At 39.2% G+C, this 25,105-nt stretch overlaps 1 protein-coding gene across 1 annotated transcript in view; it reads left to right on the forward strand.

Annotated features, from left to right (window-relative positions):
• Positions 1 to 25,105, forward strand: part of fat1a (FAT atypical cadherin 1a) — a 126,114-nt gene that overhangs the window by 16,924 nt on the left and 84,085 nt on the right. Inside the window, 1 exon segment of the mRNA XM_042342327.1 lies at positions 20,361 to 20,675. Within this exon segment, the coding sequence (XP_042198261.1) occupies positions 20,361 to 20,675 (315 nt within the window).

Consider the following 25,105-nt stretch of genomic DNA (forward strand, 5'->3'; position numbering starts at 1 on the left):
CTTCCCTCCCTCCCCTCACCATTTCCCCCCTGCTCGGGTCCCGACCCAACTGTCCAGCGCCTTGGGACGTCCTCCCTATGTGAAAGGCGCTCGATAAATGAAATCTTGTTGTTGTTGTTGACCTGCCAGAGCTGCCCTTGGTATCTAGCCAAAATGGGTTTGGATGTTGCTTGCCCTTTGCCGGGACGGGCCCTGTTGGAGCTGCTTGTTATTGGTTTGCTTGCTCTGCTGGCCTGGAGCGGTTATTCCAATTGGCCCAACTGACCACGATTGACAGCTCCCATCTCCAAACAATTTTGCTGGTGTTGCAATGGTGCTGAAATCTGATGTTTTCACCCATGTTACATGCTATTTTAGCAGATGACGGATAAGCAGTGACCTGGGGAATCCACATATTGATTCCCAATTCATCACATGTGGCTGGCTCATGGCTAACAGGAGACATCTGGAATAGTGTATAAAGTACTTAGTACTGTATGTATTTGCAACCCGAAGCTGTAACATTACAGTAGGATCAGTTGGTTTAACAAAATGGTGGATTAAATTGTAGCATTGGTAAAAGGATCTGAAATATTTTTTGCATGTTGATTAACTTTCTGTTTGATTTGAACATAAGGGCATCTTTGTACGAGGAACACAGTGCTTTACTGCTTCTTATAGGAATGTAGGAAAAAACATGCTCAATAGCACAGAAAACAATACACAATGTAGACTGGATCGTGAAATCTTAGGGTTCTCAGTGCGCAGTACTTATTATTAAGGTGGTTTTCTTTTGTTTAACTTAACAGTCGAGAATCACAAGGAAAAGGAATTCAATCCATAGATGGTAATGCAATTGCTTAGTGGCTTCTTCAGTGTGGAATGTTTCTGGTACGTGCTTATGGTGGGCTCGTGAATTGGAACTTATGAGGTTCTGCATTCTGTTTGTTTCCGTGGGAAAGCAGGCACATTGACTGAAGATCTACCCTTCACGGTGGAATTTGTTTTGCTTGTGTTTTATTTATTTTTACATTTTCTCCAATAGAATTTACAGAAAGTCCAGATTCCTGTGGAGCGGTCTTTTTTGTTTTAATTATTATTATTACATGGATCTCTGCTGCTCATGATAATAAATTGAAAGAATAGTAGCATCTAATTTAGTATGTTGTCAACAGCTTGTCATGGACATACTTTGGAGTCAATCCAGGCAGCAGGAGCTTTGCTGCTTGTGAACTATCAAAGAAGATGTAACAGTTCAGCCGCAGAACACAGTAACTGTAATCAGTGATATATGAAAGCAAATATTTCCAAGTTTGTAATTAAGATATAATTATAGACAAAAATAAAATAACAGCACGGTTTAAAAATTGCTCTCAAGAGGTGACAATCTGCCATTTAATAAGTCCCTTATGGGAGGATGAGTATGCTCAAATCGTCCTCCAGTTCAAACCATCTGTTTGCTTCTCAATTTTGTCCCAATCTGTTCTGATTCTACCGGTTGGTTTATGGGTAGAATGTCAATCGTGGTGACCCCTTTATTATTGGTGTTAAGGCTTAAGTATTGTCAGGTTATAATTATCGAACACGTGTTTGTTATTTTCAAAATCTCAGTTAAATTGCTTTCTTTTGCAATCACAATGATGCCTTCTCACATTTATTTGGCCAGTTAGACGACAATAGGTTTTATAATACAACTGATGTGAAAGCAAATTTTACAAACTTTCATAAAATCCATAAACTTTAAATTAAAGTTCATAATCTTCTAAGGTACAATTAACTGTGTTTACATACATGTTTAGTGTTAACAAATGTTTAGTGTTAGTGTTAACAGTCCTACCGGCAAGATTAAAAATTGACCTGGCGTTCTAATCCTGGTTAATAGAGTACTGCCTGTCCAATAAAATGTTCACATTCAATGCTCCCTGTTTGCTGATTTAGAACCTAATAGAACACTGATATGTCTTGTAGATCAATTTCCTGTGTGGTAATAATTAAACATTTTGTTTTTCACCTTGAAGTGATTTTCTTTCCCCTAATTTTGTCCAATAGGGATAATCATTTAATAAATACTTGCGTTGTTCATTTTCTTCCATGAATATGTCAGCTTCGCATCCAAGTTGACCCAGTAGCAAAATATCACTAGAACAGGTAACCATTTTTAGCACAGAATTACCACGCCCATGCTTCCCCTCCTCCAGTTGCTTCATCTTTTGAATGGTGAGGTATATGACTCAGGCTGTTTTATGGGTCGCAGCTTGCTTTGGTGACAAGAGAATTGCCCCCTGGGCCAGCTCTCTGAAGGAGCAAGCTGTGAAATTACCACGTGTGGTCAGAGGATTACTCTGGACCGTAAATAGAAAGCCTTCTTTACTCTTGCGGAACAAGCTTTGTACGAGGAGCACTTGTTAGCCTCATTTAGGCAGTGGCTGAATACTGCAAATTAAATCCTGGTTGTGTGCGTTGTGATTGAAGACCATTTAGATTGGGCCCAGTCTCAAGCAACCTTTTATCTTTATCTTTGTCTTTGAAGATGGGGCTGAAATGTTATGATTTAGTTAACACTTTGATCATTGGTAACTATCAGTAACTAGTGACAAGTCTTGAGGTTCTGTTTTAGCTGGCCTTTCACAGTTTGAGTGGTATAGTTTTTATCTATGCTGGTAAAATGACCACTTTTCTTTTGCATCACCTGCCACATTCTTCACACTGCCTGTAGACGGTGTAGCCACTTGACCTTCTTTTCCCAAAACTACTGCCATCCTGCTGTTGGGTGGGATGTGGTGGCCAAAGTTTGGATTCTTTTGTCTCACACTATGCACATCAGAAGCTGCCCGGCTGACTCTCATTCACACATATCATTGCAGTTGCTGTGCAACTAAACCTTGGAAAATCAGCAGTCCACAGTTGTATTTGTTCACTGTAAGTCTAACAATACTGTATCAGCTCATTGAAATGTGTGAGAAAATTACCAACGCTGGTGTTTTGCCATTGGTTGCTGTTCTTTCGTAATGATTATCAAATTCTATATTTGCTCAATGTATTAATAGTGCAGTAAAGGGCGGCCTTCGCTTTGTTACTAAACATAAAAATTATTAGATTATTAGGTGCCATCCTGTCTTATTTGGTAGCACCCTTGTTTAAACCCCATGTCAGGATTTTGAACTCAATCTGAGTTGATACTTCAATTTGTTTTTAGCAGGAGTGCTACATTTTTGGAGGTGCTGTCCTTTGGATTAAATTTTAAATTGAAGTGACATCTGTATCTGAGTAAATCCACCTGAACAGAGAAGGGAATTTCTCCCAGTATGCTGGACAACAATCCCCCAGATAAAATCAGTCATTCACTTCATGACTGTTTGTGACAGTTTGCTGTACGCAAATTGGCTGCTGTGTTTGCCTACAAAGTAAAGTCACTACATTTTACAGTAAATCCAGTGAAGTGCTTTAGGAAGTCCTCCATATGTGAAAGGCACTGTATTAAATGTAAGAATGATTATTAGTAGTATATCTATCCTTAATCCACAGCTTTCCCAAATAGTTTCAGTCCACCTACAGGTTTTGTGCATTTTGTGCAAGTGGGGGTTGCATTAATAATATCCAAGTTTAGGGTACAGACCAGAATTCTCTAGTCCCATTTATTTAAGGATTATATTTTATCTATTTTAAGTGCAAGCATTTTGTATTTTTGTTTGCCTTTTTGTGCGTGACCCTAGTTGGTTACAAGTGAGTAAACAATTATTGGAAGGCATTCCAAAAGTTGATTAAATTATTTATAGTTATATTAAACCAGAAAAAAAGACTTGCAAAAATTGTCATGCTGTGGTAGTGATTTCAAAAATGCTTTCAAGTACATTATTGGAAGGAAAATATTATTTTTATTATGCCTCCTAATTTCCTGAAGGTGCTGACTTATGTTGGAGTATTGTTCCAAAAGTGCCTGCTGCCCCTCTGGTACTTTGCCCAAGTAGCCTTACTGATTCTGCGAACCGAAACTGTGAGACTGTTTAACTGTGGGGTGCATCTCAGCCAAGCCTGATCTTATTCTCTTCCGACAGTTACACATGCACACTTTCCAGTGGTGGAGGTGTGTATGTGTGTGTGGGTGGGTGGAACTGGTGAGTGTCAGGGTCTCCACAACAACAACAACAACAACAAAATTACATTTTCATACATATATTTGTGATGATAAGCCATGGGAATCCTGGTTTGTTAAAACTTGTTTTTTAACACAGATATTTCAAGGCCTCAACAAACAAAATCAATTGGAATTTGTTAAATACGTACCTGTTAAATATTGATCAGTAACAGCAAGATGCATTCTGCGTTACTGCTCTTTCTGACTGCTAGCACTGAACCTTGTGTCTTTTATGTATGTTCTGTGAATGGGCATTGTTTGCTGCTTTTACTCCCTCCCTAGTGAAATATGGGACTGTGTTGCCTTTCTCTTTCTCGCCCCCGCCAATCTATGCCCTCAATACCAGCAAGTAAACGTGGCAAGCAGGGATGCGTTAGGGGAACATACTTGCATGAACACACAATTCACATAGCAGCCAGAAGAAGCAGTACTGTAGCATACAAAATAAAATACCAACCTGTACCAGGAAACTTTAACTATTGCCGACTTCCAGATTATTTGAGCAAGTATGTATTTCTTGATAGTATGTTGCCATGTCAAAATGTCTCAAAATGCTTCCTAGGTAATCGCTGATTATTTATGTTGGTAAAAATTGTGCTGCTATTTCCACCAGCAAGTTCCTACAAACAGCTACAAGTGAATATTCAGTTAATCTGGAGGTATTTTGGTTTTGAATAGTTTATTCAACATGCAGATTCAATCTCAGTTTAACATTTTATCTGAAAGGTGATATGTTTGACAATACAGAGCTCCTCTTACTGCAGTGTGAGCTGGAGCCTTGTATCAATTTCGGAATTGAGTTTATCCTCTGTGGCCATCTCAGTAATCTGGTTCTTGAGCCAGATGGGTCCATAGTACTCCATAGTACTCCATACTCCAAGGCACCGTTTATGACAATCCAGCCAGGCTTGCTTTTCAGCAGACTTGGAAGTTCAAACCATTCACTTGGGCATTTTTCTTTCTGGCTCCTATTACCCAGCAAAGCCAAAGTATTGAGAGATAGGGTGGTCCTAGATTGCCAAGCAGCAGAAACCTTGCTGGACTATCCTGTAAATAGAAATCTATACAGGTTTAGCTGGTTAAATGCAGTTTGGGGCCGCTGAGCTTTGGCTATTGCTACCCTGTGCCTAATACCTTCAGGGTACGTCCCTCAAAGGAGAGATTGCACATTCCATTCCAGACACAGAGAGATTTCCATGGTTAGGTAACATGCACATGTGGAACTCTCAATCTGCCTTCGAACACTCTTCATCATGGTGTGTTTCTGCACATGTCAGATACTCGAGAACCAAACAAATTCAGACGCAGAGACAAAAGTGCTAAGATCCGAGCTACACTTACACACCACTTAAAGTTACTCTTTTGTTTTTTTTCATTGCATTTTAAATTTTTTGTAGTTTTTTTTAAAAACTTTCAGTAATATCTCTGCTGAATTGAAAAATCAGGTTAGCTAAACTGATAGCAGGAAAGGCGGGACACTAATAGTCTTGTTCATATTTGGCTGCAGGGTCCCTTGCATCTCGCGTGCTGCCAAGAAAATTATTGATAGCACTGAAGGTCAGACCTCACTCGCACGTTTCTTTCATTAATCGCTCAAGCCAAGAGTGTGGTTTCTCTCCATTGATGAACACTGCCCCATGACCATGAATCGAATGAACCTTGTTTGAAAGATGTTGCCTCAGAAACACAGAGAGGCATTTGCAGTGGGTTAGAGTTGAATGTGGAATGAAACAATGTGGAGCACACTTCCTCTGTTTGAATTTGCTGCTTTCTTAGGCTATTAATTCCTTGATGTCTCAAGGGCAGTGCTCCATAGCAAGGCTTTAACAAATGCGAGAAGATGCTCATTTGCAATTCTTTTAAACATTTGATACTGATTAGCATTGTAGGATGGTCATATGATTTGGGCTGAGCTAAGCTGTATTTAACTCGCAGTCTATTTGAGAACTGGTTCAGTTGGAACCAATACTTAAATAGCTTGTGGCTGCTAATGCTTGCCATACACCCAGTTTATTTGTATCGGTTTTATATCAGTAAAGTCTGCACCTGAGTTCAGAATTGTTTTTGAATAATCCGGTCTGCTGTTTCTTCTTTCCCACTGAAATAAGTAAAAATAGAAAGCGATTGACGCATTTATAATAATAATAATCCTTGCATTTGATATAATGCTTTTCACATCTTCTAGACGTCCCAAAGCGCTTCACAGAATATACTGTAAAGTGAATTGACTATATTTGTGGCCGAACGCGGCAGCCAATTGCGCACAGCAATGTCCAACAAACAGTCGCAGATTGAAAATGACCAATTTATTATTGTTTTTGGTTTTGGAGGGATTATTATTAGGCGTGTGGAGTAAGGAAACTTGCCCAAGGTTTCGCCCTGCCTGGAAGTGAACTCAGGTCTCTCACTTGCAAAGCGTGTGCTCTAACCACTGAGCTACAGGACTCCCAACACTGAGCTACAGGACTCCAGTGCATTTCTTGCCCTGTTCTGTTGAAGATGCTGTGATTCTTTGATTGGATTTTCTAAGTTTTTTTTCAAATACAAATTGCAGGGCAATTTGTTTGCCTTGAATGAAAAGCTTAATATTCTCATCCTTAATCCATCATGATCTATCAAATTCTTTCCTTATCTCATTCTCACTTAAAATTGATAGACTTGCAATGAAAACAGATGAAAGGTCATGATAATGGATTGAAGCAATCCTGCTTAAGCAGAGGGATGCATTATTTCGGTTACCACACGCATAAACATAATCAAAATAAACATAAACTTTTTTACAGCTTGTTAAAAGGTTTCAAAATATATATATATATATAAACAATACAAAACACAATACAAAATATAGTGTCTTTCACATCAGAGGATGTCCCAAGGCACTGGGATTTTGTACTATATATGTTATATATTTGCTCCGCATACAGTTTTGTATCTATTGAGTTGGATGATTAGGATAACATTTATGATTGAACCTATCTCCTTGGAAAAAAACAATTCAAAACAGCAATACTCGAACTTCAATACAGTCGCTGTATAGCACCAGCAGGTAAAACTTGGGAATGTTACACAGCCAGTATTTGAACTTCAAGGCTTCATTACCATGGACCAGTGGAGCATCATAGTTCCATTTACAATGACCAACATTGGGGAATTCCACAGTAGGATGGGATTTTTCAGCTTTGGAGTCTTGCAGAATGAACAGAGCCTCTGTGGTCTTGGAGGATCATTCAACCAGAGGAAGTATTGCCCCAGGAACCCTTGCAAATTAATCGTTCCATGTGACTGACACTTGGGAGATAAATAAATGGAACATGAAGCCAGTCTTTTTTTTCAAATCATAATTGACACTTTTGAGTAATATCTTGCGATAATATCCAACTCATGAGCCATGTTCCTGAAATGAAACAGGCCTTCTGCTTTGTCACAGCTTAGGCACAGTGCTTCTCAGAGTTCTGTTTTAAAGGCGCAGGATCATCATTTTGGTTTACAATTCTTAAATTCATCTGTTCAGACATCAGACTATCAGTGGAGCCCAACTTGTATGTTTTTTTTCCCATAGGTGGATTCCGACCACCTGCTGGTAGTATTTGAAGTGTCTGTCAGTCTAATTGCTATTTTTTGAGAAAATGGCGGAGGCCTTCTACAAAGTCGAGATTCTTTTCTCAGATCTAGCAGAAAGCAATTTAAGAGAGGACACAACTTCTTGCACATAGTTGCGATGCCCAGGATACAAGGAATCTGACTGTGCCTTTAAAGACACCCAAAATCAACATCCCAGTCTACAATAAGGGGAAGGACTAACTTTTATTCAGTGTGGTGATGGTATGCGATCATCGAAGAAAGGTCACCAATGTGAACCTTAGGTATTTTGTAGGTTCACAAAACACACTGATGGTTGGTTTGTACTATGCCCAAAATTGTATGAAGACACTGCCCGAAAAGAGGCAGTGTCAACAGAGAGTTCTTGTCAAACCACCGTAACCTTTACCTTAAAGTATTCTAACTTCAGTTGTGTGCTGATGTCTAACCACTGCATAGAGATAAAGAGTCGGAACCTCGGATTTTCCCCTCTCTAACATAAGAAATAAACTTACCTTTGATGCAACATTTTTCACATTAGGAGGACTTCTCAACTGGCTTCACAGGATTTACTGTGAAGCACAGTGACTGTATTTTGTGAGCAAATGCAGCAGCTAATGTACTCGCTCAGTAATGTCCTACAAACAGCCATGAAGTAAATGGCCAATTTTATCTAAAGGGCCACTTAAAAGCAATGAGGTTCAGCTAAGTCCCGAGTAAATCAGTAGAGATCAGCATTCAAATCTACGACCCTCTAGTTTGTGTGGCCAAATGGCTCAATGCCTTTACCTACCAGGGAATTGAAAGAAGCATTGTTTCCATCTTTTTCATCACATATTGAATTCAGTATTAAAATTGAAATTGTACACAATATGAGACTTACTGAAGCGCAACAACACCGAGAGAAGCTTTGAAGTTCCTTTATATATGTGCTTACAGTAATGTGCGATTGTAAAAATAAAGTTTAGGTATGGAGTCTGCTGAAATAAGAAGACATAGTCTTTCAATATTTATGTCTGAAAAATGGATTGTCAAACTGGAGCTGTTGAAATAACTTCAAATGAGTGACAATGGATTCTGTCTGGGTTTGTACTAAAAGAGTTGCTGGACTGGAAATAATTGGTGGAATTTGCCCGCAGTCCCATTGGGCATCTTTGATTGCACCATTCTGTTCATTCATATGGTTTTATTCTTGTGGTGCCTGGCTTAACAATTGTTCTACTTCTGACCTAAATACCAGACATGGGACTTTCAGTTTATTTATGTGCCTCTGGCATTCACAGTGGGGTTGAGTAGTCTCCATGTTTCAGACACGTATGTGGACCATTTTTTCAGAACAAAAATAATTTAAAAGTTTCAACACTTTTGTCTGAAATCCAAACAGGTTGTGATTCCATAAGATTTGTTACTTTCTGATGTTTACTTTGACAAGAGAGTTTATAAAACTTTTTTTAAAATTCCTTTGTACATTGTAACATTGCCATAAAGTTGCATGATGAAAGCATTGAAGACTTCAAAGGACTGGTAGAGACACGACTGTTCTATAGTTTTTTCTGAAAAAAACTTACAGCGTGACAGTAGGTCAAGCTTACTGAGACCATTCTAAAAAATACTTAAGGAATATTTAAGGAGAATTTGTTGATTTAAAATTATTGTTTGGGGTTAATTGTATGATTCAGTGTATTTTGGCTGGGCAGTGTTCTTACATTGGGGGTGTTTTGCAGTCGTCGTTTTAATCTTGCATGGAATATTTGGCTTTAGCCTGTAAAATGGCATTTGAATCAATTATTATGTTGCCTGCATGGAGTTCTTGTTTATTTAGCTTGTTAAAAGAAGAATCCACATGCTCTTTTTCTTAAAAAAAGCTTGCATAATTTAATACACAGAGCACTCATTTGCTATCTCATAGTACAACCTCATTTTGAGAATTTAACCTGTATGATAAAAGCAAGCTTCAAAGTGCATGGTTTGTACTCCCGAGAGATAAGCCGTCACTTCTGTACAGAGATTAGTTTTTGTCTTTTGCCAGCCAACTGGATACCACTCTGGATGATACTGGATGCTCGTGGCAGGCTGCAGTTATGTAGAAATAAAGGTGGTGGTTCTTCTATCAAACCAGAGAGGGTTGCGGAGGGGGGAGACTGTACAAGGCTTCTGCAATGTGCATAATTGTGGGCTGAGAAAAGGGAGGCAGTGATAATTGGATTTATTTTTAAAAAAGCCCAGCTTCACTCCATAATTGCACATTCTGACAGGGTCCACTAACCTTCTGCCATGGCGAGAATTTCCCCAATAGACTTTAAATAATGTTAAAAGGAGATAGATTCCAATTCTTCAAAACCAGCATTGTGTTAGCTATGTGAAGGAGGAAAGGCTTATCATTGCAAGTGGAGACCATTATTACCACGCGGCCTTAACATTTCTGGATCAACATCGTGCTTCATATATGAGTATCCTACTCCCAATACACTCTGTGCTCCACCTCAGTAGAGTTCATTGGTAAAATGACTTAATTAGCAACTTGAGTTATAAATTTCCCCTTAGCCACATCACACTGAAGGATGAGATCTCATCCCCAATGATATACTGGGTCAAGCAAGGCAGTGTGTTATAATAATAATCTTTGCATTTGATACTGCAGATCTCATTGTTACGTTTAGTGACTATTTATTGTGCAAATGCAGCAGGCAATTGCATACAGTAATGTCTAGTGGACAGCCATGAAGTGAATGGCCAATTTTGGCCAGAATACTTTCTGTTTTCAAATAGTGCCATGAGATCTTTGAACAGGCAGACAGGTCCTCAGTTTAATGTCTCATCTGAAGGATGACACTTTCAGCAATGCAGCACCTCTCCAGGACTGCATTGCAATATCAGCCAAAACTTTGAGGTCAAAGTCCCGATGTGGAGCTTAATTTGGGCAAGAGAGCGTTACCAACTGAGCCAGACTGACATCAAATCCTAACTAGTGATACATTATGGTTTTATGTTGGAAATTGAATGGCCCTGGGGCCTTCAAATTGTCATCATGCCACCCTGTTTGAACATGAAATTGTATTAGGCTTTACCATTTAAAATCTCCAGACCACAGGGTCTTTCAAATCAGCACTGCATTATTTTTGTGGGCTCTGGAATTTTGCAGAGTGTGGAAGTCTTTTGAATGTGCTTATTCTGTTGAGACTGATGATTTATTCCAGCCCAAGGAATGTAGATACAAGAAGAGAGAACAATCATAGGATTTTTACTTTCTGTCACACAAACAACAACAAAAATGACATTTGTATAGTGCCTTTCACGTCAGGAGGACGTCCCAAGGTGCTGGACAGACAATGTTTCGGACCCGAGCTGGTTTGAATTTTAGCGCTCAAGTGGCTCTTGCAAGTCTGCATTGTAACAGTAAATATATATGATGTATGTGATACGGAAATAGTAAATATAAATTGGTGCATGTGTACAGAATATCCCATATGAACTGATAATTTACTGGAACAACAACTTGCATTTATATAGCGCCCTCCACACAGGATAGCGTCTTGGAGCGCTGCCCAGTGGTGTCGTTGGACAACGAGCAAGGGGGGAGATGATCGTAAACATAGTCGAAGAGGCAGATCTTGAGGTAGGATTAAAGGTAGATAAAGAGGGGTCGAGGAGGAAGAATTGAGGCAGCGATAGCCCAAGTACAGACATGGTAGTTTCAACATTAAAGAGGAAAAATAACATGATATGTGAGTTAAAAAATTACTGCATAGCAATAGCTTTGGCAAATTATGATATTCCCATATTTCTGAACAAACCATAAATATCATGTTACTTCCTTAACTGTGCAACAATTGTTTGATTTAGTACCTAATACTGAAATAGGGGATAATGGATAACCAGCAGTGACATAGGTTGTAACTCCTCAAGAGCTGACATTTAGGATTTCTAAAGATGGACTGAGTTCTCACTTCCATATTCAGGTTCCAAGAGCCTAGGATTTCATTTAAAGGGTTCAGTAAAAATAACTTAGAAATTAATCAGATTCAGATAATCATATTGACACAATTAAATCAGAAAAGCACAAAATTTCCTCATGGTTGTGCAAACCATTTTTCAAACCTCTTTTGCAGAATTGCAGCAAAGCAGCTTCTAAATTAATACTGATTTTGAAGACATTTCCAGAATATTATTTGAGTCTCATGTACTATAGGAGTTTTGATTGTAAGATTTGGTAGTAAATGTCAAGGAATAGCAGACTTCAGGTTATATTCATGTTGTTGGTCAGTCCTTCCATTTGATATAGCACCTTTTCAGGTCTTCAAGACATCTCAAAGTGCTTCACCGAATATCCTGTAAAGTGAATTGACTAGATTGTGGGGGGCAAAACACGACAGCCAATTGGGCTCAGCAGTGTCCCACAAATAGTCATGGTAGCATTCTTAACTCTGAGTTAGAAGGTTGTGGATTCAAGCCCCACATCAGGAATTGGAACGCTAGGAGTGTGCTGCATTGTCTGCAGTAATGTCCTTCGGATGAGATGTTAAACCAAGATTTTGTCTTCCTTTCCAAGTGGATGTTAAAGATCCCATTGCACTATATGAAAAGAGAAATTAGTTTCTCCTGGTGTCCTGGCCAACAATTACCCTAAATAAAATTTGTTACTCACTCTGTGGCTGTTTGTGGGACATTGCTGTGCACAAATTTACTTCTGTGTTCACCCCAAAATATAAATAGTCACACTACTTGTGAATCATGTGAACTGTTTTGAGATGTCTGAATGATATCAACAACAACAACTTGGATTTACATAGCACCCTCCACGCTGGACGGCGTCTCAGAGCGCTTTACAGTAACAGATCCCAGGACCAGGGGAGGGGGAGGAAGGTGACCAAAGGCGTGGTCGAAAAGAAAGGTCTTCAGCAGAGACCTGAAAATGGAAAGGGAGGGAGCGAGACGAAGGGAGTGAGAGGGCAGTTCCAGAGCCTCAGGGCATAGTGGCTGAAGACACGGCTGCTGAGGGTGGAGTGGAGGACTCGGGGGACGAGGAGGAGGCCAGACCCGGAGGAACAAAGGCAACGGGTACTGGTTTGAGGAGAGAGGAGGTCAGAGAGGTAGGGGTTGCAGAGGAGTGCAGGGACTTGAATACAAGGGTGAGGATCTTGAAAACGATCCTCTCTGGGATAGGCAGCCAGTGCAGTCTGGCAAGGACCGGGGTGATCGGGGCGTGGAGTTTCATAAGATTCCATATCAAATGATAGAATTATTATTTTAATATTTATTATATTACAGCTTCTGTCTACTATTTCAGGAATTTGATAGATCAGTTCTTACATTGATATATAATTCAGTTAACTGAAATAAACAATTAGAATGGATGAATACTGATTTAATGGACAGCAATAATACAATGGGAGATCATCTCAACTAAGAACTTAGCCTCAATTTCATTATTGTGTTATTAGTGTTCCATTAAGGACCTTGAGTCACTGACTGATATTAAATGTCAATTGATTATTTTCCACTAACTCATCTAAACTTCATTATGAATCAACATCAGTTAGCTACAGTCCCTTATTAACTTCCAAAGAAAAAAATCTCTTCCTCACTGGAGTGGATCAATTCTGGCACTATCAACCTTCAAGCACTTAGAACCAAATATTTACTGCTCTGCCTCAAATAGCGGGACATTAATCTTTAGGTGACCATTGGCACCTTTTATTGTCTTCTGTTAGAACTAGATCCCAACCTGGTGCTTCCAACATTGTGCTCAATTATAGGAAGTTGCAAAAGGCAAACATGGCTTTACTGGGAGAGAGGCAAGTCATCTCGCACTATGTAGGAGATTTGAGAAAGATTTAATTTTGAATTAAAAACTTCAATGTGAAATCCCAAAATGATCTTTAAATACAGTGAAACAACTGCTACTCTTTGCAAAGGACAGAAGCTTGCTTTAGAATCCAATTATGTTGAGCTTGTCTTTAAGGCATGTGTGCATTTACATTTCATTTGGGATTGGCAGTATATTGGGTGTGAACATAAACTGGCAATTGGCTTTTTATGTGGAGTTCGTAGAAGTGCTGACTTGGCAAGCAATCCTAAATCAAGGAAAATCATTTTATATTCTTCGAGATTTTTTATTAAATCTCAATCATAGGTAGAAGTATGCCTGACCACTTGCAAGCAAAACTGATAATAATGCAGCTTGTGCTACCTTTCTGTTTTGCATCACATAAATCTGCGTTGCATAATATATTAACAAGCGGGTGAGCAACAAACTCACTGCATGTAATGTGTCCTTGGCTGGTCAGTTGCATGGTTACGTCTAACCTTGTTCTCCCAAGTACTGTGATCACTTCTGTTCATCACATGGTGGAGTAAAAGCAGCATTTGCATATCATAACCTTGCAACAATAATACCCCAAATTATACAGTGGGAAGAAAATACCTGTTTGCAGTGGAGTTCAGGTTTTGTTTCAAAACAACAGCAATAAGAATCTGCACTTACCTGCATTTGAAAAGGACCTTTCATGTCGGGGAACAATTCAAAATGTTTTTCAAGTGTAATGTGAGACAGACACCAAGGAAGGATGGAAGTAATAACAATAATAAAAATAATCTTTTCATTTTATAATGAACATTTCACAACATGGCAACATCTTGGGGGAAGGTACTCAAATGCACAATTACAGAGGCAGTCTTTTTGGTAGTTTTGAAAGCAGTGAGAGAGGATACAAGACTAAAGGATTTTGTTAGGGAGTTTCAGAGAGGGGGAATAATAGCTGAAAACAGCCCTTACGGTGGATCAGAGGGGATTTGAGTTTGCAGAGTGAAAAGAGTGGGGGTGGAGGAAATTTCAGAGGTAGAGTGATGTGAGAGTTTGGAGGGATTTGACAGGCAGCAAGAGAAATTGATCCAGTGGTTGAGCCTTGGGTGGTTAGGGGTGCAAAATGCAGTGAAGCACATTGGCATGTTTGGATTTTAACAGTGGAACCCGGGCCATTGCTAGAGTAGTGCAGTTTCAACGAGGGTCAAATAGTTTTGAACTTGCAGCCTTGAGTTGTTTTGTGACTCAAAAAAGCATATTTTCCAATTATGAGAACTGGACATGTTATATTTGATGGTTTAAAAATAATGATGCTGGAAAATCTGATTCTCCATACACAGGCTGTGCTGGAAAGTTCTCATGCGGTGCAGATGCTATGGAATGTCTGCTCCCTTGTTATGTTTGAGAAGTTGATGAGAATTTGCTTATACAGTATATGTATGTGGCGGAAGGTTCATACGAGGGCAGTGGAATGCAGTGGCTTTTGATGGCAGGGCTTTAACTGCTCAATACACAATTTAAACAAAGAGAAACGTATGACAGGCTTGTTGGGGGGCATTCTCAGGTCTTTTAATCTGACTTACCACGGTCCGTTTTTTTAAAATAAATGTGGAAAGCTACAAAGGATTACTAACTCACACAAGCATTCCACATTGATGCAGGAAAGAGAGAGTGAAAGGATGCAGGGAGAGAGTGCGCATTCCAATCACAGGGAAATTTCCATGGGTAGGTGGTGGGCATCTGTGGAAATCAGTCTGGTTTGGATACTCGTAAACATGGTGATGGGTTTCCAGATGTGTCACACACCCGACTGATCAAAATAAAATGCAGAAACTTTGGGTCTGAAATACACATTGTTTGGATCATGTCACCTAACTGGTGCCAATTGGTTCTTCTGATGAACATACAAATATGAAAATAAAATGTAATGCAGTGTTAAGGATGAAATAATATCCATTCAATAAAACATTCTTTTAGGTAAAAGACTCCCTCCCTACCTTACAGATTTTTGGCCTTAATAAAATATTTTTCCTAACAATTCCTTTTCAGCATGAGGTTGGCTATTTTAGTCGCTGACGTCTTTCACAGGAAAAAGACCCGCTGAGCTTCCAGCTTCAAACTTAATATTACTGGTAAACAATTCATGGGTAGAGTGGGGGGGGAGATGATGAACTCAATTCTGTCCTCCACACATGCACACCTTACAGCAATGTTTTCTCAGCAATTGGGAGTGGAAACCCTGGTTATTTTTTTTCTTCCCTACTGAGAAGATGTTAAGGCCAGCATAGAGCTGATAAATTCTCCAATACTAAAGTGGTCATCTGGGTCTGCATTGTAACGAAGTACATCTGAAAAAATATCCAATGTGTCAAACCCCCTCAGACATCAGTTCCTGTGTGATGCTCCCTGCGCTGAGATAGTCGACTTCCAGAGCTGGACCTCTTCTACCTACTCTTCTTGTAGGTAGAAGAGAAAGTGTGAGGAAGGTTATTGTTGGACTGGAGGTATTGTGTGAGCAATGGTTAATTGGATAGAGAAAGCATGCAGACTACTGTGCAGACATCTGTCAGTTGATTGCTATGTTGCAGAGATAGCCAGTGCAGTACAGTACTGGTAGAAGTAATAGGGGGCAATGGGATAAAATATCACTGAATTGACACTACATTAAAAAGACAAAACGTTTTTGACGAAGGATAAAGGATAAGAATTGTAAATATCGAATTTGAAATCAAATGGAAATCAAAAACTTGAAGAATATGACCATATGTCATTTCCTATATGGTACACATGTTTGGGATGTGCAGGAGTCATCTCTAACGTCACCTTCTTCACACAGTGATGTCAGTGGCATTTCCTTTACATAATACATAGGGACAATGTGTGGGAAGCGGCATTTGCAGCATTTCCTTTGCACGGACACTATGGAAGAGCAGACATTGGTGGTAACATTGCAGCGTATGGTGAGGAAGTTGGTAAAAGTAGGTTTAAGGAATTTTTTAAAAAATATGACCGTTTAAACTTTCTGTGAAGCCTTTGAAGAAAAGTCATTGAAGTGGAATTCAGAGCATGATTTATTTATTCTGGTTGAGTGGTCAGAGAGGAAATTGAAATGTTTGAATCTTGGAAATAAGGAAGGAAATGGAGCATGTTAGGCCAGTCAGTGAGTGAGCTTCATGCAGCTCACAACTGCATCAACCGTTTTACTGGGGGCAACAATGAAGTAAACAAACAAACAAACAAACAAATACACAAATAAATATTCCTCGCATTTGCTATAGAACTAGAGGATATTGTGTGAGCAATGGTTAATTGGATGTCTCAATGCACTTCACAGGATACACCATAAAGTGGATGTACTCTACATATTTTGTTGAGAACGCGGCATCTAATTTGTATACAGCAATGCCCACAAACAGTCATGAAGTGGATGACTGTTCTTATTTGGGAGAAATGTTGGCCAGGACACCAGGAAAAATTTTCTTTTTGGATAGCGCCAAGGGATCTTTGCCATGTACCCTGAACGAGGAGATGGAGCCTCGGTTTAACGTCTCATCCTGAGGACAGCAATTGGAATGTCGATGTAGACTGTACAAGTTCCAAATCCCAATGTGGGGCTTTAACCCACAACCTCTTAGGTCAGAGGCGAGAGCACTACCAACTGAGTCAAGCAGTCATATAATACAGATCACAGCTTTATGGAAAATCTTACAGATTTATTTTGAACTGAATAGTGTTTGTTAACAAACAAAGGGGCTGAATAGTTTCTACCCATTTGAATTATAAAATAGTCAGTGTGGAATACTGACTATGGCATTTCCAGGCTCATTAAATTAAACTTTAAATGGTCACTCGTTTTTCTTTCTGTGTTTTCATTTTGATTAATTACATTAGAAAGGAGATCTGAAACATCATGTTTCATGCTATAGAATAACCTTTATATGCGCATGCAATTCCCAGGACAACGTGAACAAAACTAGGCTTCCTTGCCATTGTGAAATCCAGGCTTTGATTTCGGCTAAAGAATCGTATATTGCGAATGTTTCTTGTAGGTAGAGGAGAAAGTGTGAGGAAGGGTATTGTTGGACTGGAGGATATTGTGTGAGCAATGGTTAATTGGATAGAGAAAGCATGCAGACTACTGTGCAGACATCTGTCAGTTGATTGCTATGTTGCAGAGATAGCCAGTGCAGTATAGTACAGGTAGAAGTAATAGGGGGCAGTGGGATAAAATATCACTGAATTGACACTACATTAAAAAGAAGAAAAAAGTTTTTGACGAAGGATAAAGGATAAGAATTGCAAATACCACACTTGAAATCAAATGGAAATCAAAAACTTGAAGAGTATGACTTTCTGAGACTTTCATTCACAATGATTGCTGGTGAGGTGCAATTTTGATAGGTTTCAGGCTATAGAATTTTGTATTTTTACAATTGTACTTTCTTATATAACTCCCATCATATACATGTAGAAATAAAAGGTGTGTTTCATTATTGTTTGGCACATTTGATTTTTTTTATATCAGGCTTCTAAATATTGGTAAGATAATTTGTACATCGAAAGTAGTCAATACCCCTTTCGCTTTTGTTTATACAGAGTACAACAAAAACATATTTATATAGTGCCCCTCATGCAGGGTAATGTCTCAGAGCCCTTTACAGTGGTGGAGCACGACACCGAACCAGGGTGTGGAGTTTGTCTAGTAGGCACGGCTGAAGAAGAAGGTTTTCACATGCGACCTAATGATGGGCAAGGTGGAGGGATTGAGCGAGAGTGTTTCAGAGTTTTAGGGTATAGCAATTGAAAGCCCAGCCTCTGATGGTGGAACAGAGGGTACAAGGGACAAGCAGGAGGCCAGAGCCAGTTGAGTGGAGGTGAAGGGTAGTGGTTTGGGGAGTAAGTAGGTCGGAGAGGGGTTAGGGAGATGCCAAAGCATCAAGGGATTTGAAGAGAAATATGAGGATCATGAAATTGATGTGTTTGGTGATAGGGCCAGTGGAACCTGGCAGGAACTGGTGTGATGGGGTATGGAGTTTACTGTGGGTGAGTATGCAGGCTACAAAGTTCCAGATTAATTGGATTTTGTGGATAGTGGAGCTGTGGAGACCAGCGAGGCGGGCATTGAAGTAGTGATCTTCAAAATATTTTGATCATCATATCGTGAAGATTAGTTTGCATTTTTCAAGCTATTTATTCGACCGACACATGATGATTTTCAGCTATCAAGATAGTTTCAAATTATATACTGCACAAAGCAACAAAAGTCAAGTTGTGGAAATGGATAAACTGCAGTTAGTAAAATGTGCAATTGAGGGATAGAAAAGTATAATGTTCTTCAATATTCTTCAGCGTAACCCCATTATGCCAAAGCTGTGGTTAATTTTCTCTCTCCTTAGCCCAGCGTGAATACTGATGCCAATATCAGCACCTTACTGTTGCTCTAACTGAAACCGGCTAATTCAGCCCATTCTACAAATTAAATCTTTTGGGTGTGCTTGGCTTGAATAGCTGATTGCCACACCAGGCAATGCATTTATTCATTGAGATATTCGAGAAGCTGCTTCTGTGTATAACTTCTGCTAAAACTACGAGAAACTTATTTTTAAGTATTCAATCTATCCAGTGCACAGTTAAGCAGCACATAAATACTTTATTGCCATGGTTTCAGTTTACGACCTCATAATTCATTACTGTGGATTCACATTTGGATTCCATAAGCTCTTACCTTTCTAAACATATTCTACTTAACGGAAAATCCAATAACACAAGTTAAATGATAGAATTTTGCTGGCCGGATACTTATTTGGATCAAACTGTACCCCATCTCACTAGTTCTGGCCAGACTCCACTAGCTCCCTATCACCGAACAGATCGACTTCAAGATCCTCACACTCGTGTTCAAATCGATTCACTCCCTGGCACCTCCCTACCTGTCCGACCTCCTCACTCCCCAATCCACTACCTGGTGCCTCCGCTCGACTGGCACCGGCCTCCTACTCGTCCCTCGCACCCTCTGCTGCACCATTCATGCCTTCAGCCACTACGTCCTGATATTGTAGAACACTCTCCCTCAATCTTCCCTCTCTCCACTTTTTAAAGTCCCGCCTGAAAACCTTCCTTTTCGACCATGTTTATGGTCATCTCCCTCCCCCGGCTCGGAGTCAGACTCCGACACTGTTAAGTGTTCTGAGATGCTATCCTGCGTGGAGGGTGCTATATAAGTGCAAGCTGTTATTGATAGCATGTTAATTTTTCCTTTGCAATCTGGATTATTGTATAGCCAGGGTGAAACCTGTTGATTTTGCTCATCATATCTTGGGAGATTATTTTGCAGCTTTCAAGCACTTTAATTGATTGAAACATGATGATTTTCAGTGTACATGAAGTTTTAAATTATTAACTGCACAAAGCAACAAAAGTCAATTTGTGGAGTTTAATATACTGATATTAGTGAAATGAGCAATTGACAGGTAGAGAAGTATAATGTTCTTCAATATTTTTCAAACTTTGCTACTTGTCAAACGGGGCAGAATGTGCTTTTCCAGATGTGCATCCAGTATTTCCGTAAAATCTAATTTGCAGTATTCTTTGACTGGATCATTTAAGTCAGAATTCCCATTTACCAGTGGGAACTCCAGTTTGGAGGTAGATCGGATCAGAGCGGCATTCCTGTGATTCTGTGGCATACTTCAAGTTACAGGAAGATGTTCCTGCATGTACAATTCCAGTTTCTTATTAAGAAATTGTGTTAATAAATATTGATAGATTATATCTTCAAATCTCTTCATGATGCATCATTATTGGTACTGAATTATTATGCTTAGTACATTAAGGGACTAACATTTTTCTCTGTTGGTTGCGCAGGTACAATAAAAACTACAGAGCTTCTGGACCGTGAAACGACTTCACATTACTGGCTGACAGTCTATGCCACAGACCTTGGAGTCGTGCCTCTCTTCTCCTTCATTGAAGTCTACATTAAGATTGAGGATGTAAATGATAATGCTCCACAGACATCAGAGCCAGTCTATTATCCAGAAGTCATGGAAAATGCTCCCAAAGACACATCAGTTGTACAGATTGAGGCATTTGACCCAGATTCGAGTTCCAGTGACAGGCTGATCTTCAAGATTACTAGTGGCAACCCACAAGGTTTCTTCACGATGAACCAGAAAACAGGTAAGTGTTGACTTTATTTAGGATTGTTGTAACTAAATGCTTAGAAATGTCCTAATATGTTAAATCTCTGTAAAATGACAGAATTGGACTAATAGTTTGTGCTTTCTTATTGACAAACATCCTTAAGAATAAACATAGACGAAGCCCATCTGCTGGTTCCATTAGTGCTTCATAACACTGGCTGGAGCATAGGAAGTCCAAATTGACAAATTCCAGATAATCAGGTCACTGTTAATACTTCCCATACACCAGCTGGTATTATGAAGTGACCAGCACCTCGCGACGACCTTCTGACGTGAATGCAATTCGTTGTTTGTTATTGTGACGATGGGGCTGTCTGTCTACAAGCACAATGAAGGTGAAGAGACTGACTGGAGATCGTGCCCCATTATAACACTGTTGGGGATTTTATGCAACATCACCGCCTCCTCCACCCCTCCACTATCACATTATACCAGGCTCTAATATACATCTTTGAGGCCCACACTTTGCTGCAATTAGGAAAATGGTACTGACTATCTTGGCTACAAATGTATTTGTGCCTGATCGCATCTCCAGCTCATACACTGCCAGTTAAAACAGATGCTTAGACTTATATGGCACCATTCATATCAGGAGGATGTCTCAAAGTGCTGGCTGGGCACCCAAGCCGGGAGGTGGGGGAGCTGTCTTGAGTAAGTAGATGTTAGATAGTGCACAGATAGAAGAATATGCTTCTATATCTGAGATATTGTAACATTGACTGTCTCATTTAAAATAATTACAAATGCAACAAAACAATTTAATTGTATTTTAGAGCAGTTACACCCTTCAACAAATTCCTAAAAGTTTGTGGATATGGGGAATGTACCAGATAAGTATGTGGACTTTGCCCTGTGGTTTGGTAGTTTGTAATCCGTCTATCAGATATGTCTATCATCAATATCAGATATTGCTGTAGTGGAGAAACTAAGAGGAAGTTCCTGCCCAGGTAAGATAAACTGCACCCAGGAAACTACTGTACAATTATCAGTCCATTGTTTAGTGGAAGACCTTTAACCTTTACATTTTCCTTTGAATGTGTTAGTAATGCAACTCGACGATAAAGCAACATGGTTTGTTTCACAGGAAAAAGCAAAGAAGTGTACATTCCTGTGGTAATGCTTTAAAAGTGCATTAATGAGACTCTACAATATTTGCACGCACTGAAAATGTTAAAACTTGTTCTCCTACTAAACATGGAACTCCCATCAGCTTTGTGTGGGAAATGTTTACTGGACATGAGCCAGAGCTGAGGTTATAGTCTAGCAGCAGAGTGGATCCTGGTTATTTCCAAATATCTCACAGCCTTCATTAAGATATTCTTGTTTACATAATGCATGAGAAGTCACTTGACTGAATTGGGTGCCTAAGCGATAAAGATACATGATCAGAATATCTTTAAATGATAATAATAATCCTTACGTTTGATATTGCGCCTTTCGCATCTTACAATACAAAATTATATTTATATAGCACCTTTCACGTTGGGAGGACGTCCCAAGGTGTTGGACAATCAGGAATTTTGATGCGAGCAGGGGAATTAGGATCAGGGAAGGTAGAGGATAGCCGAAGGCTCGGCTGAAGAGGAGGGTCTTCAGACATGCCTTGAAGGAGGCAAGGGAGGGAACCAGACGAAGGTACTGTGGGATGGAGTTCCAAAGATTGGGGGCAGAGAGGCTGAAGGCCGGTCCCGGTGGTCTGTTGCATGATTCATTTTGGACAGTTGGATTGAGAGGCTGGATGGATCCAATGGTCACTCCTACTTGAAACTGATACTATAGACCGGAAATTTCAGCAAATCTTTGTCTTATAAATTTATCTTAAAAATGGAAGATGATACAAAACTGTATGGAAAATGTATTAATTTCGGTCTTAATTTGGAATTTGAAGAACTGAAGCAAATTACATTCAAAATAAGACTGAATTTAAGAAATGTCAACAACTTTGTGCATTATTAATTTTAAGACAAAGGAGTCTCACAGGTTGACCAGGTGGAATTTTAGGTCTTACATTGCTGTATAACACCTCAGTAATGTGGTCAAAGTCTGCTGATGTTACAGTGAACTGTCTCTAAATTGAGTAAAGATAACCCGCATCAACAGTAAATATATACTTTTGCATGCTTAACATTTCAAAGGTGAACAAGTAATTATGGGCGTTGCCTAAGTGATAGCGTTCTGTGGATCATCATGTTTGTTAGGTGTTAGCATAGATCATTCAGTAGTGCTCTCGCTTCTGAGTCAGATGCTTGTGGGCTCAACCTCCCACATTAGGGACTTTGAGCTCACAGTTTAGGGCAGTGGTGTCTGACCTTCAGTTGTTTGTGAAATATTCACAAGATTATTTTGGATGAAGAAGTCACTTTGGCCCGTCTGATCTTATCCTTCCAAAATACCTCCCATCACAGCATCAAGCTTTTTTTTAAAAATGAGTCCAGTGTTCTGGTCTTCCATATTCAAATAAGGCACCATATCAAATGCAAGGATTATTATTATCATCTTGTGATGACATCTTAACTGAAGATAGCTGAAGGCTCTTGTGCTGTTGTCAGCGGCTTTTTATTTCAGGCTTAAAACCTTTAGTCTTCACAGGTTCAAGGAGAAATGGAAGACTACAACACACACCATGAATTTAGCAGAAGATTAAAACTATGGCCTGTCAAACACAGTGCTATTTAATTTTTTATGAAAATGGATAGCATAGATATTAAAGAAAGAAGGGAATTTAATAAGAGAATTGTAATTTCTTCTCATTTTTGTTTCCTTAGAAATCATGCATTGTTTAGGTCTTTGACACTGTAGTTCCATACATCAGACCTTACAAGAATTAAGTTTATTAGTAGTCCCAGTTGCATCTTAATTTGAATCCATCGCAGAGAAGCTCAGCTCTCAATAAGGTGAAATCCTACTAATTCTCATTTGTACATTACTATGAATTTTGAGGCAATTGATCTGCCACTCGTCTATTTAATAAAAATATGGACAGAACGCATGCCAAGAAAGTTCATTTTAAACAAACTGTTATAACAAAACAATAAGGTTTCCATGGTTACAAACAGGACTCACTAGGCATTGAATATATAATCTGGATTCTACATTTATACTTGAAAGTAGATTTAATATTATAAATCTTAAAATAGAAATGAATGCTACATATTGGGGCTGAAATATTTGTTTGTAATTGCACATATTTTTTTCATTAGCAGACCTTGGATTGCACTGCCTTTTGTGCTATATTAAATTACTGTATCTGTGAAAACACTGCCACTCTCTTTAATCACTGAAACATTTCAGGTAATAGTTTAATAATAATAATAATAATAATAATAATCCTTGCATTTGATATAGCGCTTTTCACGTCAGGAGGACGTCCCAAAGCGCTTCACAGAACACACTGTAAAGTGAATTGACTGTATATTTGTGGGCGAACGCGGCAGCCAATTGCGCACAGCAATGTCCCACAAACAGTCGTAGATTGAAAATGACCAATTTATTATTGTTTTGGGATTTGGAGGGATTATTATTAGGCGTGTGGAGTAAGGAAACTTGCCCAAGGTTTCGCCCTCTGCCTGGAATTGAACTCAGGTCTCTCACTTGCAAAGCGAGTGCTCTAACCACTGAGCTACAGGACTCCACGATGGAGTTTGTGGATGGATCTCTTAAGAAAGGATAAAAGAAGCAATACCCAGATTAAGGAGGGTTTAGAGGTTGTGAATCATATGATTTATATGTGATTTGTTTAGTTCCAACCACCACCAATTATATATGCGAACTACAAAGACTAATGTTTTGTTGAGTCAAAATGTTCTGTGGATATGCATGTTAGTGTGCATCCACATTAAGATAGAATTTGAGACTTCCCAAATTATGCAAAGTCTTTAGGTTTAAGCGAATAGTGTTAAAATTATGACATGAGCAATTTTCAAAATATAATATCTGGCAACTAGATAAAGGTGTCACAATGTTTTGAATTACCTGTCCTGTAAAAATTAGTCTTGACGGTTTTGTCTTAGGTATGAAACGCGGAAGTTAATGTGACTACTTTGAGGAAAACATTGGTGTGTAGAAGTGCTGAGCTACTCCTGGTTTTCCCCTTGTTGGTTTGTATCATAATTAAGACCCATAAGCCCACTTCAAGGGATATTGCGTCCATCTCTGCCTTTTAATCTAGCGTACATATTGGTCAGGCTTCCTGATAGATATGCTTGTATTTTCCAACCATGTGAACTCCAGACTGGCCTGATTATATTGAACAAACAAAACATACTATTTAGAAATGTATCCAAAAAAGCACAATGTGGGTGGTCTTAATAAGATCCCTGAAGTTTTTTTCCAGAAAAAAATTGCTACCAACTTTAGTCTGTTTGCCAGTTTCTTTGATGTCTGCTGGATTAATGTGAAGGGAAGATT

Source organism: Callorhinchus milii, unplaced genomic scaffold (assembly GCF_018977255.1).
Source record: "Callorhinchus milii isolate IMCB2004 unplaced genomic scaffold, IMCB_Cmil_1.0 Scaffold1, whole genome shotgun sequence".
Lineage (NCBI taxonomy): Eukaryota > Metazoa > Chordata > Chondrichthyes > Chimaeriformes > Callorhinchidae > Callorhinchus > Callorhinchus milii.